Consider the following 16,649-nt stretch of genomic DNA (forward strand, 5'->3'; position numbering starts at 1 on the left):
ATACAAGCAATATTAGAATTATTCTACTTTGAACACTGATGTGAAAAACAACATAATAAACATTTTAGGAGCAGTTATTTCCCTGAACAATTTTTATGTGGCTAACCTCCAAAATATTCCTGGTTATCTTTATGCATAGGCACTTAGTATGTCCTTTCTTTTCCATTTAATTTACAATTGAGGACAGATATAAAATTAAAAGCATTCTGAAACTGCCATCAAACAAGCAAGTAAAATTTGGATATTATTTCCACAAACAACCATACACACAAAGAACTCTTACCAGGACTTATAAATTCTACAGAAGTGAGACAAATGCAATCACAATAATTTAAATGCAAACCACATCACAAGCAGGTTTCTGTACAGAAAGATTAAAACTATGCCAGCCTTAGCTCTCTGCACTTCCAAAGACCTTCTCATCCCATCAAACAGAGATTTCCTCCAAAGATCCATTCATTACATGAGGCTGACCTGACCCACAGGACATAGTTTCAGTGGAAACTCACTTTCCATTATAATTTTTAAAAATCTGGGGGCAGAAGGGGTGGGGTCTTCCTTTTCATAAAGAAAACTTGGTCCTCTTTTAAATCCCTGCTCTGCCGGAGTACTAATGTCAACTGCACCTAGGCTCAGTGTGCAGAGTCGTTATGCTGTACACTGGGTTAGAAGAAAGGAAACAGGTACTTAGAGGACTTCACACGCCATTCATAGCGGCGCTTGATCTTTGTGGAGCTTGACCTTTGTCAGGTGTAAAGGCTGGCAAAAAATGTTCTTTTATTCTAAGTTAATTTTCTATTTTAGATTGCTACGCTAACAGTTCAGGAAAGAAAATTATTAACAGGCTAGAAGTTGACAGAAGTTTTAGAATAATGTTTTCCTGAAAGAACAGATTAAATCAGTTTCAAATGGAAATGTTTAAGAGAACACATACATGTCTAATCACAAATGGAGGTTTATCTGTTTCTTTTTTGAATTCATAGGGTCCCAGATTTAAGTGCGCCAGCCGCCGCCTGGTGTCTTCAGATAGCTCACACATGCGTCTTTTTGTGTAGGGAGATGGAGAGTGTGACTTTGAAGATATTGTAGGCTGTTCGTAGTTTTTTGCATTTACACAATATTTATTTCTCTCAGGGGACTTGGATTTTTTCTTTTGTGATCTTGATGATCTGTTTTGCAGTCTGCCGTGTGATTTTTCAACTGGAGCCGTATGGTACATATACTTATCCTAAACATAAAAAATAAAAATTAACTTGGGTAGAAGATAGGTAAGTAGATGGATAGATAGATATCCAGACAGACAGACAGATAGACATACAGAGACATACACTTTTAAAAAGCAATTAATGGCACATACAATTTAACCCAACTAGATCAGGCTTTCTTATTTGTGCAGAGCCTTGGAGAAGTCAAACCCACAGTCTCTTAGATCTCAAAGTCTCTGTCCAGTAGGTAATAAAGTATCCTGTATCAAACTTCCTTCTTAAGTCTAACAAACACTTTAGGAAAATGAAAGCCTAATATTTGTTTGAAAAACCTAAGAAACAAAGCCAGAAAAATTATTTTTCAGAACACTAAAAAATTAATGCTAACATTTGTTATTTATAAGTATTCAAATAATTGGATATATAATTTAAGAGGGCTTTGTTTAATGATGTTACATATATACATGTCTAATTGATTATAAAAACTTTATTAAGAGAACTATTAAAATAAGTCATTCATACTACTATGATTATAAACATACGTGCACAATGTGAAACTCTGAAGAAATTTATACATGTTTTCATGAAATATATTACCTGGATTATACAAAATGATTAGAATTTTAAGATCTCTTCCACACTACAACTTTATAATTTAATGACAGAAAACTGTACCATCTTCTGGTTCCATATTGTTATAAAACTAAAAATGTATAAAATATATGTCATAAACTTGAATGACTAGTATTCTAACTTCTAAAAATATGGTTAGCAGTCTAAAATTTTGAAAAACAAATGTGATTATTTCTAAAATTTTTTTGTATTAGGATACAATTTTTTTAATTTCAACTTTATAATGCCTTAAAAGCTGAATTGTAAGTAAACAAGACCTTTTCACTCATCATGTAGAATCATGGGCTTTCCAATATTAGAGAAAATGGGACATCCTCCTAACATTAATCACCAAAAACCCACCAATCCTACCCCACTCTCTACTTTCTTAGTTCTCTTCCCTATTTGCCAAAGGTATCTATTCTCAAAAAAATAAAATAGAAATGTGAAATAAAAGTGAGAAGAGTCAAATATTTTTAAGAGGCAGAAAAACAGGAAAGAAAGTGTTTTCCTAATTAGAAAAATAAGTCCATGAGTTTCATACAAACCAGCAGCATCCAATTATTTTATCATCTTTCTTTAGCTCTTGACATGCTCCTGGACCTCCTCCTGCCTTGTTCAATGGCTTCAACAAGTAATTCAGAATTTTTCTACCTTACCCCATTTCACCTCCCTCTATGACATCACATTGATCCACAAGGGCAGGAATGTTAGCACCTGAAAGGATCTTAAGGTTTAATAAAATGTTCAAGAAATGAATCTTCCCAAAACCTTGGACCGAGACTTTCTATTTTGCAGCTTTAATTAATTATCTTCTTGCACTTTGCACTGTCTTCATCATTATGCAGATCCATTGCATCCCAAACTGTGAAAATCCTTTGCTCACCAAAACTTTCCCTCACCCTGCTTCCTCTAGTCTCACTGACTCGGTGGCCTGCCCTCTCAGAGCCTCAGTCCCTGGGCTGCTCCCACACACCTTCACACATCCTTCGTGTCTCTCACCACCAAAACCAGGCGAACCTGTAATCGCCCACTTCCACAATGTTGTAAAGTTCCTACTTATCCCACTTCTGATCACACCAAGCCTAAAGTAGTTAACCCCATCTTCTTTCTTCTCGTTTTTGAAGCTGAGTACTACTAGAGGAAGTTATAAACTGTGGCGTATCTACTCAGATACATGTTGTCTACCTCTACTCAATCCTTAATGCATCCTATTACTGCCAACGAAACTCTGAGCAGATGCGGTTTTATACTGCCACTCCTTTGGCCAAAGGACGATAGCACACACGACACAAGCGGAGACTTGGAAAGTACTTGCTGTCTTATACTCCTGAGAAGCCTTCCTGCCTGGCACTACGTGACAGGGCCAAAATGAGCCAAATTACCCCACTAGATGAGAGATTGTGGCCATTGCCCCAGCTGAAATCAAACCAATTACAAAAAATGTAAAGTCCTTCCCCAGACGAAAACAGCAGCCAACTGCAAGACCTGTGAAGGAGGCCATCCCAGATCATGCAGCCCTGGCCTAGCCAGTCCAGAGCAAAAGGCTCACCAGCCAATCCACAGAACTGTGAGAAACATTTTGTTTAAGCCACTAAATCAGTGTGGATTTTTACACAGCAAAAGCCACCTGATATGGCAGACTGACAAGCATATTAATAAAGCTACTATTGATATTTAATATTAAATTCTACTTTGCATTCTAATTTGCAGGAGGTAAAAAAAATAAGTAGAAAACTAGTGTTATTCCAGAAAATCACAATAATATACTTATATTATTGTGATTTTCTTAATATTTTTCGGTCCATTCAGTTGGTGACAAAACATCAAATTATTAAAGTTCCAAAAGAAATAAAGATCATTATAGGTATTGTAAACTTAAATAATCAATAATTTTTCTGATTTTACTGACTTGTCTCTTAACAACAAAAATGGTTTGTCTTATTCTTATATTTGAATCTGAAAATGCTGCTTTTACATCCATTAAAATTTTAATGGCAACTAATATTCACTTTTAAGTAGACTGACTGCATTCTCAAATAAGGTCAAATAAGATTAAAATTCTGGCTTTTAACATTCAGAATTTTAATGTAAATGTATCTACGCTGTTGTGCCTATTTGGACATTTTCTATTTTATATTTCAACTATTGCCTCTGACCTCCCCTAATTATCTTAATTAAAATAACCTAGTAACAGCCACAAAATTCATTAACTAAATGTTATGTGCCAGGTACACTACCTACATTCTCTAATCTAATCCTTAAAGCAGCCTTATGAGTAACTTGAACCCAAGTCTATCTGACTCCAAAGCACATTTTCTTAAACCCTGTCTGACACCAAAGCCTATTCTCTTACATCTATGTTCAATAAAGAATGAGTGACAAACATTGAAACAGCAAGATAAAAAGAGTCTTCCCAAAAGTTTACAGAGGAAAATATTATTTCCTAAGTCCAATGAAACTACTAATGGGGAGCCAGTTTTACATTTAGAAAGGACTCTACCACCAAGCTGTGTACACTTAGAATGTGTGTACTTTTCTGTGTACACTGCTATACTCCAGACAAAAAGAGACTTCTCTATCTGCCCACCAGAACGGCATATCCTAACATGGAGAGAAAAAATTTGTCAGAGTCCAGGTAAGACATCTGTAACAACTTACAACTTACAACAAGTGTGCAGTGTATATATCAAAAGCAAGTCAGAAATGTATCTGCATTTGGAAAGCACAGGTTGTTACAACTCTAATAGCTGTTCTTCAGCTTGCATTTAAAAAAAGGTAAATAACTATAGCCAAACTGTGATCTACTAAATATCTTGATAAATAAAACGATTCCTTTGATAATTTTATAAATCCATGTTACCTTTCTTAGCTTAAGTCATAGTTATCATCCTCAGCAAATTGAATCTAAAACTGGTGATGCCGTAAATTAATACTCCCCTCTCTCCATCATAGGTCCAGGCTTGCCCTCTTTGGGCCCTCTGGGCTTTATACTCTACTGGCTCTTCATCACAGACTGGTCATTGTTACCTGGTCATAATGCAACCACATATGAGTGATACACTAGTAGATAAACTGTGGACAAGGTAGCAAGACAATCCTGGTGACTCAGTGAGAAGTTAGACCAGAACGGAACATTAGACCCAGGTATCTCAGCTTACTAAAGGCAGTTTCCAAAAATATAGATGGCGCTTTGACTCGAGTGTCCAAGCTTTCCTTAATCCAACAATACCAGAGTGCTTGCCAAACTGAGCAACAGTCCCTTAAGGAATTAGAGACACTCAAGAAATCATAACTTGCTAAACACCAATGTCCCAGCCTGACTAACTCAGGCCATATTTGCTAAACAGGTATCCTTTGAACTTTCTGCAGTCACCTGTAATTTCTTAAAGATTTATAGAAGCCTCCCATCTGGTTTTTGTGGGATGTCTTTATCCCAACATATTTCTGACAGCCTGACTTCTCTGCACTGAAGAAAGGCCCATCAAGTTCAACACACTCAATGATGGTGCCGTTGATCACGTGTACCAAACTCTTCCCTCTCACATTTATCAAGATGGAACCAAGCTGCTAAAACCTATGGTAATTGCTTTACCTAAAGATTGACCAAAAAAGGTCAAAACAGCTGAAGCCAAATTTTAAAAAAAATTATGCTTGCTAAATGCCCAGAAATATGAACAGATAAACCATTAAATACTTCAAATGACTTTAACCTGAGTGCGGCACTTCCTTGAGCTTATCAGACATTCAGTAATCACTGAGGTTGTAGAAAATTCCAGCTTTGGAGCAATTCCCTGAGGGGGAGAAAGAGGACATTATCAGACATTTCAATTTTAAAAAAAAGATACTTTAGTGCTGTAAATATGACCTAAAATAACAAAGCTGCTTCATTTGTCAGTTTGTACTTCTTATTATAGACAACATTATACGTAATGCTAAATGTCTGCTAGAAAGTTTCATGTTGATGATTCACTTATGAGTTGATTATGTAACTTTTATGAAATACTTAATGTTTTTTTATTTTCAAGTATTTTTCTGTCAAATTCTTTTAAGATTTTTTCAACTGTGATATAATATTAAAGTCATGAATACACAAAAATACATAATGGATTTCAGCTCTTTTTATTTTTACAACTAAAGACATATCTAAATACATATCAAGAAATATTTTGGATAGTGGCCCCATTTAAAAAAAAAAAATCACAGCTCCTGGATATGCAGTTGTTAAAAATAGAGGTGGGAGAAGTCTCTACCAATTCCTCCAATATTTCCCATAATGTAGCTTACAGTCAGATCTATGAATAAATCTTGCTTCTATTTCTTACAACACTTCAATCATCAGCCTGAACACTGTTTTGAGATGAGTGAAGAAAACAAATGGTAAAATTCAAAGGAACAGTCACAAAGCATGGGAGAAGACATTTGGAAGCACCTAACTCATGCATTCACCAAAACATTAAAAGACAACACCAGTACTCAGGGCGGCTTCACTCTGGTATCGTGGAAGCCAAACATCGACAAACCCAGCCTGTGACCTCCCACATTTAAAGTTTCAAGCATCTCACATGTCACAGAAAACCAAATCTGACTTGCCTAAAAATGAACTGAACAATTGTTTTTCTGTAAACACATCTACTATTAATGATCTCCACTATGCCTCTTTGTTAGTTATCCATTGCTGATAACATATAAAACATCAGTAAATAGTTACTGTCTCACATAGTTTCTATGGGGAAGGAATCTGGCAGATACTAAACTGAGTGTGGTTCTGGCTCAAATCTCCCAAGAGATTGCCATCAAGGCATCATTTGGGCTGCAGGCCTCTGAAGGCTTTACTGAGCCTGGAGGGTCTGGGTCTGCTTCTGGAGAAGGCTCATTCCCACAGCCTTGGTTGAAGCCCTCGGTACTTTTCAGCGGGGACTCAGTTCCTCATCAAACAGACCTCTCCACAGTGCTGCTCGAGTGTCCTCTTGACGTGGCAGCTAGTTCTCCCAACGACAGGGATCCAGGAGCAAGGCAAGGAGGAAGCCACACTCCTTTTGTGATGTGGTCTCAAAACTGTAACACACTTCTGTCATATTCTATTCATTCGAGTCACTAAGTGCAGCCCACAGATAAAGGAGTTAGGCTACCTTTTCAGGAGAGGAGTACAAAAAGTTTGTGGACATGTTTTAAAATCACGAGAGTCTACCCTCTGACCACAAACTACCTTTATTCCTCTCATGTGTAAACTACACTGAGGTCCTATGAGAGAGAGCATGAACCGGCCATGCCTCCTGGCTCCACAATCTGGGCTCTGCTTCCAACCTGTGAATTATCATTCTTCTGTAATGAGAGGTAGACTGTGTCTGGAGCCGTACATGTTCTGAGCTCTGGTCCTGTAAGCAGAATTCTGGGGGCCACAGGCCTTTTCATTTTTTTAAGTCTCTCTCCTTTTCAAACCAAGCTGGTGATGTTTCTACCAATGTCATGTTCTGAAGAACATTTAGGATCTTTCATGAAATGTGATTAGAGTTCATGGCTTTAGACAAAAGCCATACTCTTCTCTATGATGGGATTCTTCTGAGATTGCTGAGGGATAATGCCCGTAAGTATTTTTTAAAACCTATGACTGACTGAATTATTTTCTGGAGCAACATCTTGGGTCTTACTGAGATTTTAATGAAGAATTTTACAGTCTCACACTTGGTTTCCCCATCAGGCCACAGTTTCCTGAAAGTGCCCTGGAATGATTTTTGCTCAGAAGACTGGATCGCAATTTATCATATTGGCCATTGGGAAAGGCTGGGAATCTTCAGAAATAGTAAGTTCCAACTCCTTTATGTTTAACCGCCTTTCCTTTTGTTTCTCTCTCCCCTCTCATATTTTTCCATAAGCAGCAAGAAAAGGCTCTCTGAAAGTCTCCTTGTACAGGCTCCCATTCCATTAGGTGTTTTTCTACAGCCACGTTGCTTCAGGGGACTCTACTGCCAACCTTTCTCCCTTTACATCACCAGAATTCTTTTTTCTCCTAGTTCCCAATAACACCTGCCTCACTCTCCTGCAAACACGCATCAGAGTTTTTTCAAGGCTCTTCAATCTTGCACAAACACTCCAGCAAAACTGTTCAACTTCTGTCCTCTGCAGAACATTCAAAGTTGCTTAAATATCCTCATACATGGCAGGTGGCTACCCACAGAGCAAGTGATACAAAAGTGAATGCAAAGAGAGAAAGCCACAATGCATTTAATGACCCGGTCTAAAGTCTAATACTGCCACTTCACCACACTGTATCTGTTAGCACCATGTTGTCCATAGAATTAGCTCTGCCTTTAGAAGAAAGAAGTGCCAAATCATTTATGGACATATTTTGTAACTACCATAGCCTGGATTGCAATTTACCACTTTACCCCACTCCATATACTGCTGGTCACATAGTAAATAATGTTTTAGTCATTATTTGTATTGATCTTTCAAAACCCATATGTAACAATTTGGGTTCTCCAAAGAAACAGAACTAATAGAGTGTATGTGTCTGCATGAAGAGAGAGAGAGTGTGCTATATTTTAAGAAACTGTTTCTCACAGCTGTGAGAGTGGCAAGTCCAAACTCCATAGGGCAGGCTGGCAGACAGCAAACTCAGGCGAAAGTTGATACTGTGGTCCTGAGTGAAAAATCTGTAAGCATCAGCACTCAGGGAACTCAGGCAGTGTTCCTGTGTTACAGTCCAGACGCAGACTCCTTTATGATGCAGGAAACCTCAGGTTTTGCTCTTTGGGCGCTCAGTTAACTAGACAAGTTTTACCTATACTATCAAGGGTAATGATAAAACTAAACTTAAAGTCAACTGTTTGGAAATATTAATCACATCTACAAACATCCTCATAGCAATACCTAGACCAGTGCTTGACCAAACAACTGGGTGCCATAACCTAACCAAGTTAACATATAAAATTAATCACGACACCATCTCAAATGTCAGTTACTCTATACAGCCTACAATAAGAGGTAACTCATTCATCCAATTCAATCAAGAGACATTTAACTTCCCACTCCAGGCAAACTACTGTGCTAAGAGTTCATTTCAAAAATGAGAGTCACAGATTCTGTTTCTATGATGTTCACAGTCTAGAGGACATGCTATCACCATCTCCACCACCATCATTACCACTGTCCTGACCTCCACAGCCACCATCACATCACTAACTTTAGTCTGTCCTACAACCCTAGGATGACCCTGTGTTATAGTGCTTTGCTGAGCTTACTCAGCTAGTCTGTGACTGCCAGACTTTAATCCTAGATGTGATTTGAGTCCTGGCCACAGTGATGGGTTCAGGAGGATAGCGGTAGACAAGAATCAGATGTCTATGTAGAATCACAAGAATTCTGAGGAAAGGTGGGCCATATTATTTATCCCTAGGATTCTGACAACAATTTCAGCATGTAGGTTTTCCAATGTCACCAAGCAATTATCTGTGACACCAGCTTGGTATCCTACAGTTTAACTCAGTTTTGACACTATCTACCTGGCAACAGCATCAGATCCCACAGGTTAGTCCTACAGAACTGTCCCCTACCCACTTTAGATGCCAATTGCTAGTTTACTTTGTCACCTTTGCTTCTGACCAGTTGGCTATAAGTTGAAGGTTCCCGTGACCCCCTCCTCAGACTCAATTAATTGGCCAGAGTAGCTCACAGAACTCAGGATAACAGTTTACTGTTTACCAAATTAAGGATGCAGATGAACATCTAGATGGAAGGTATCTGCAGGGCAAAGTGTGTGGGAAGGGACACAGAACTTCCATGCCTTCTCTGGGCACATCGCTCTTCCAGCACCTCTCTCCACATGCTCACCAACCTGGAGGATCTCTGAACCCAGTCCTGTTGGATACTTATGGAAGCCTCACTACACAGGCATGATTGACTGTATCGTTGTCCATTGGTAACTGAACACAATCTCCAGCCCCTCTCCCCTTTCTAGAAGTCCAGGGTAGGGCCAAAAGTTCTAACCCTCTAATTGCAAGGTTGGTTTCCTTGGCAACCAATCTGTACCTGAAAGGGGATAAAAACCAAATGTATATGTATATTTATTATAAATCACAATATCATGGTCTCACTGCCCACAATTAATTCTGTCCCCTGCAGTAAAAAAGCTACTGATTTTTCTACCCAGCTACAGGTATGGTGAAGCCACAATTCTCACTGGCCATGCAGGGTGTGGGAGCAGTCCCAGGCAAGAAGGCCATATACTTCCATTTTTACTCAAAGCTTTAGCAGTTATTCAAACAAACACTCTTAATTTGTCTTAATTGCCTTAACTGCCAGTCAGCTTCCAGTGTCCTGAAACTGTTGTCTGTGACAATTTTGTCCAGTTTTATACTTATTTTGTGTGGAGAGAGGAATTGGCCAAACTCTCTCTTTATACCGCCATTACCAGGAGTCCCATTCATATATATAAAATGCCTTAGCGCACTGGCTGCTATAGCTCAGTAGATTGAGCACGGGTCTGTGAACCAAAGGGTCGCCAGTTCAATTCCCAGTCAGGACACATGCCCGGGTTGTGAGCCAGGTCCCCAGTGGGGGGCCCGTGAGAAGTAACCACACATTAATGTCTCTCTCTCTCTCGCCTTCCCTTCCCCTCTCTCTAAAAATAAATAAATAAAATCTTAAAAAATAAAATGCCTTAGCAATGTAATACCTTCTGAATGTCATATGTAAGAATAACTCAAATTAAATGAAGAAAGATAACTGTTAATGGTCCATACTGTTATGTTTGTATTTCCAATTTGGTATACTGTAGCATTTTAAATTACTTTTAAAAGACCATAATTTAAAATCAGACATGTTTTTCATTGCAAGTTTCTAGACAGTTGCTGAAACACTCTTTGAAGACTTTCATAGTATAGAAGGTGGCTAATGGATACTAAAAAGACCCCAAAGGAGATACATTTTCATAGATTTACTAGTTAGTCAACTTGTGTTTTTCCAGCAAGCTGACTTTGTTAAGTCCTAGGCTAGAGCACACTGCAAGTTCAGACCTGCAGGTGAAATCACTTAGTTCAGCACACTGGCTCACGCCACTCCCACTGTCTTTACTCAGGCTACTCTAGCACTTCACAAAGTTAGTACAAAATGTCCACGTTGTTTCAAGCTAGGTAAGTTTTGCTTTTTTCTTCTTTGAAACACCAGAGGCTTTTCTCAGTTTCTCTAAGTGGAAGACATTTTCAGGGATGAAAATATTTTGAAATCATCCAACGAAAGCAGAAGGAAGTTAGAAGACTTTGGGGGAGAGTCTGTGGTCACAATGCAGCTTTCACTTTGAGGTGTAAAATACAGATTTCCTTTCCATGAGCACATCATAATCTAGCCAAATCCTACCAATGAATATTTCAGTTATTTCCATTTTTCACTGTTGTAAACTATGCAACAAATGAACATGCCTAAGAAGGCTCTTAGTGTACCAGTGAAAACCTGTCGCTGAGACACATTGAGACACACACCTAGAATGTCATAGGCTACGAGAATCTCTGCCTTTCCTAGATAATTCTTCATTGTGGCTGTTCCCAGCTTCCATGGCACAGCAGCGTAAGAGAGTTTCCTTTTTTCACACTTTTGATATTGTCAAATTTATTAAATGTTATTTTTATGGCTGTAAAAATGAAATCATATGGTTGTTTTAATTGGGTTTTCTTAAATGTTACTGAGTTGAGCACCTTCCAAATGTTTATTGGTCATTCTTTGAGAAAAATATAGAAAAGAGAGAAGAGAGACACAGAGAAAGATAGGGTGGTGGAGAGGACGGGTAGGAGAGGTGAAGAAAGAAGAGAAATGTGAAGAACATAAGACAAAATAGCCTTTGTTAGTTTGGGGGTAGATACATGGGATTTGTTTACTTATTTTCATTTACTTCAGTATGTTTAAAACAACACTACGACTTCAGAAACCCACTATAATTAACCCAAATTAAACTTGGAAATGGCCCCTCACATTTCAGATACTGAGGGCTCCACGGTGGGCCACCAGTGACTCGGCATCACAAAGCAGTTCAGAGAACAGCAGGCACTTACGCGAAGGCCAGAAATCCTGCTCATGGTGACCTGGCGGTTGGAGTCGTGGTGCCCAGAGAGTTGGTTCGGACCCGGAAACATGAAATCGCGTGTGTTTTCATCATATGTAGACAGTGTTTCACCCACTACAAGAGAGATATCCTGTGATTCAAATTATAACAAAATATTCTATTTAGGAACCAAATCATCAGGTACAATATACATAATGCCTGATGCCTTACTGAAATACCTGCTTCAGGGTCATGGTTTTTTCTATGAAAGGAAAATTAAAGTTATGTTAAATGGATTAACATATTTCCTTATTCAAACACGTAGCACACTTTACTAATTATCATACCCCCTGTAGTAGAGGAATGAATATGCACCTAACTTTAGTGAGTAGTTGAGAGTTCCTTAAAAAAAGTCTTCATAAACGTATCAAGTTGCTATGACATGTACACATCTGAAATTTAATTACAGTCTCCACATATTTCTATGTCTTCTATTCTTTTCTACCTGCCATTATATGCTGAAAAAAATATAAACATTTTCTGGAATTTGTGGTTATCTGAATTTGGTATATATTTAATGTTCAACATTTTTCAAATTACCAGTTTTCAATAAAATATAGCTCTCTTTTTCACATAAATGAGTACTTAAGATAGATTTCTTTTTTAATCATAGATATCAATAACAGAAATAAAACTATCCTCCATATTTTAACTCTACCTATTCTAGGGATTTGTAATGTTTGCTAAATAGGTATGGTTTTATTTTCTTTCACTCCCAGTAACAGTCTACCCACAAAAACAAAGATAACTGACTACTTCAACAAAGCATATAATTTTAGAAATCACAAAAACCTAACAGTCAATTTTTATGAATGTCAGAAAATATACTAGAATGAAACCAGCTTAGTTTTTACTTTCATTTATTACTATTTCTTCAACTTTAGAACTGTGTGTTCAAATGCCACTTATGTCAACCTTCCTGTATATATTATTTTGATCTATTGACATTTTACACATAGTGGACCAATACTAGAAACTCAAAATTGTTCTTAACTTCAGAATAAAAGAAAAAGATGAGATATTTAAACAGTATTTCACAGAAATGGGTTCACATGTCACTTACTTGACCGACACATAATACAGTACCTGGTGGAACTAGTTGAATCAACTCAAACAATGCTGTATCATCTGAAAGTTTAAAGAAAAATTTCCTTAAACAAATTAATAACAAACAAATGCTACTTACTTTACCATAGAAGTATCTACAAATTGAAGTAACTACTGAATACACTACATATTATATATATTTATATCTTAGTATATATCATGTGTATATGTATATATATGTGTGTGTGTGTGCATCTATGTGTGTGTGTACATATATAATGTTTTTATGGCTTTACTGATCTATAGTAGAAATAAAACTTTCCACCTCTCGGAGGTTTTCTTTCTGATTTTTTTAAGACTACTCTTTTTTAGTGTAGTTTTAGGTTTACAACACAACTGACAGGGAGGTGCAGCAATTTCCTGTAATACCCCCTGCTTATCCTCTGCCACCACACATGCGTAACCTCCCCTGTGTCAACATCACCCACAGGAATGGTACGTTTTTTACTAAGGATGAACCTATATTGACATATCAGTCACCCAAAGTCCATAGTTTGCCTTATGGTTTACTCTTGGTGCAATATATTCTGTGGGTTTGGACAAATGTATGATATATTTCCATCATTATAATATTACACACAGTATTTTCACTATTTTGAAAATCCTCTGTTCTCTGATAGCTTTTAACAAGCTCATGAAGTTAGAACAACAAAATCTGAAATATCATGACCTTGGAAAGAGATGGAAGGGGGTCTGTGTATAAGCAATGGCTGGATTGAATGGCTAGACTATAAAACTGGATCTTAAAAAGATACCCCAAAAGAGTAAAGAGTCAACTAAAATAGGTAGCCAGTGCTATATACTGAATGTTTGTAGCCCCTAAAACTCATATATTGAAATCCTAACCCCCAATGTAATATCTGGAATTCAGACCTTTGGGAGGTAATTAGGGCAAAGTCCTCATAATAAACAGAATCAGTGTCCTTATGAAAGATACTCTAAAAAGCCTACGTGCCCCTCTGCTAAGTGAGAACACGGACAGAAGATGGCCCTGCATGAACAGAAAAAGCACCCAAACAGACACAGAAACTACTGGTGCCTCGATCTGGGACTCTCCAGCCTCCAGAACTGCGAGAAACAAATTTCTATCATTTAATAAGCCTCTCAGCTTACGGTATTTGTTATAGCAGGCCAAACATACTAAGACAGCCAACTAGGAACTGAGGCCTAAACTTGAATTATACAAAATCCTGTCTAAATTAAGGTGATCCAGAATTGCTAGTGCTCCAGTAACCTGCTAAAACAATCATACATCTGATCTGAAGGAAAATATCCTCATTTACAGTATTGAATTATTTCTAAAATTTTTTATGTTTAATTAAAACTGACCAAGTAAATAGAAAAAAAAATAATTATTGGGATTAAAAACTGAGAGAAATAACAGATAATAAAAGCAAACAAATAGGAGATTCAGGAAAAAAGTTATCAGACTAAGACTTAAAATATGCTTGATATGCTCAATAAAATAAAACATAATTTGCATCTTCTGATTAGTGACACTGAGCATCACCATCTGTGTGTCCTCTTTGGAAGTGTCTCTTCAGATCCTTTACCCATTTTTAATTGAATTGCATTTTTTTTGGTGTTGAGTTTGGTAAGTTCTTATAAATTTTGGATATTAATCTCTTATCAGATGTATTGGCAAATATGTTCTCCCTTTCAGTGGGCTGTCTTTTTATTTTGTTGATAGTTTCCTTTTGCATGCAAAAACCTCTGGAATACTACCTCACATTAGTCACAACAGCTATCATCAATAAACCAACAAACAAGTGCTGGTGAGGATGTGGAGAAAGGGCAACCCTTTTGCAATGTTGGTGGGAATGCAGATTGGCACGGCCACCATGGAAAACAATATGGAGATACCTCAAAAAATTAAGAATGGAACTGTCTTATGACCCAGTGATCCCACTTCTGGAAATTTATTGGAAGAAACCCAAAACACTAATTCAAAAGAATATAAGCACCACTATGTTCATTGCAGCATTATTTATAATCACCAAGATATGGAAGCAGCCCAAGTGTTCATTAGTAGATGAGTGGATAAAACAGCAATGGGACATTTACACAATGGAATACTATTTGGCCATAAAAAAAGAAGAAAATTTATCATGCAATAGCATGGATGGACCTGAAGAATATTAGGCTAGGTGAAATAAGCCATTCAGAGAAAAACAAATACCATATGATTTCACTCATATGTGGATTCTAATGAACAAACTGAACGAACAAGCAAAATAGAAACAGACTCACAGGTAGAGAGCAGGATGACAGCTGTTGGTGGGGGAGGTTAGAGAATGAAGAGAGGCAAAAAGGAAAAAGGACTCATGGACATGGACAACAGTGTGGTGACTGCAAGGGAAGGTAGGTATAAGGGGGATAAATGGTAATGGAAAAATACAATAGTAAATAAACAAACAAACAAATAAAACTTATTTAAAAAGTAAAATGCAAGATTGAGAATGTTTAACAGAGAACTGGAAACAATTATAAACAACCAAATGGAAAAATTTTAACTTAAAAATAAAACATGATGGACGGATTTATCAGCAAATTACAAATGACCCAAGAGAGATTTTTAGAATTGAAAGACAAATATATATATTTGAGAGAAGCACAGGAAGTTAAAAGGATAGTGAACATATAAAGGAGAAAAAAGGGATACAGTAAGAGGATCTAACACTATGTAACTGGATTTACAAAAGAAGGGCAGAAAAATACTCATTTGAACAAAGAGCCTGTATTTTAGTCATTTCTGAATCCCCCATCAGGGGTGTCCAAACTTTTGCCTTCTCTGGGCTACCCAGAAGAAGAAGAGTTGTCTTAGGCCACACATTAAATACATCCTGATATGTAATTGAAAAAAGTTTCATCATGTTTTAAATAAATTGACGATTTTGTGTTGGGCTGCTTTCATGGCCATGCTGGGCTGCGTGCAGCATGGAGGCCACGGGTTGGACACCCCTGCCCTACATCATCTCATAGTGACAGAGTCTGCGCAGGCGATGGAAGAGTTTTTAAAAAATGGCAAATCTTAATTCTAATCATAGGTCAGTGGAAAAGCAACTTTCTATCACCCCTTGAATCACACGACATATTTCATGAGTACATCATGGCTGTTTCTCATCCCACTACCAATAAATGTAATAACAGAAAAGAACTGATGTTAAAGATGGCAGTGAAATAAGAAATAGGCTCTTAAAGGACAGCCCTGTCTTTTAAAAAATATCTGAACACAAAATAAAATTTCATTAGAAATCAAACAAATTAAGCAAACAGGATAAGCTCAGTGTCGTAATTTTCTATACATACTAACACTGTATTTTTCCTGAGGTCACTTATTCTGCAACCTCAACTATTTGAAAGACATGCTTACAAACAAACTAGAAAATACACTAAATAATATGGGTCACCAGTACGATAATATTAATTACTATCATTTGAAGAATATTTTCTGTGTGTCAGGACTGAACTCCTATAAGTTTCACACAAATCCTCAAAACCACTCTAGAGAGTGATTATTTCCATTTCACAAATTAAAAAAACAAGGTTATGGTTAGTACAGATAATAACTTCCTGAGCTGAGATTTGAGCTCAGCTGTTAACTAGCTGTTTTCAAGGCTTGCACTGGT

General features: G+C 37.2%; 1 protein-coding gene across 3 annotated transcripts in view; it reads right to left on the bottom strand.

Annotated features, from left to right (window-relative positions):
• Nucleotides 1-16,649, bottom strand: part of SPATA6 (spermatogenesis associated 6) — a 96,310-nt gene that overhangs the window by 48,045 nt on the left and 31,616 nt on the right. For all 3 annotated transcript variants that reach the window (XM_028513700.2, XM_028513701.2, XM_036026061.1), the window contains exons 4-7: nucleotides 13,000-13,041; nucleotides 11,864-11,988; nucleotides 5,531-5,611; nucleotides 935-1,228 (exon numbers count right to left, since the gene is read on the bottom strand). In XM_028513700.2, coding sequence (XP_028369501.2) covers nucleotides 935-1,228; nucleotides 5,531-5,611; nucleotides 11,864-11,988; nucleotides 13,000-13,041 — 542 coding nt within the window. The remainder of the gene's footprint in view (nucleotides 1-934; nucleotides 1,229-5,530; nucleotides 5,612-11,863; nucleotides 11,989-12,999; nucleotides 13,042-16,649) is intronic.

This window comes from Phyllostomus discolor, chromosome 5, assembly GCF_004126475.2.
Source record: "Phyllostomus discolor isolate MPI-MPIP mPhyDis1 chromosome 5, mPhyDis1.pri.v3, whole genome shotgun sequence".
NCBI lineage: Eukaryota > Metazoa > Chordata > Mammalia > Chiroptera > Phyllostomidae > Phyllostomus > Phyllostomus discolor.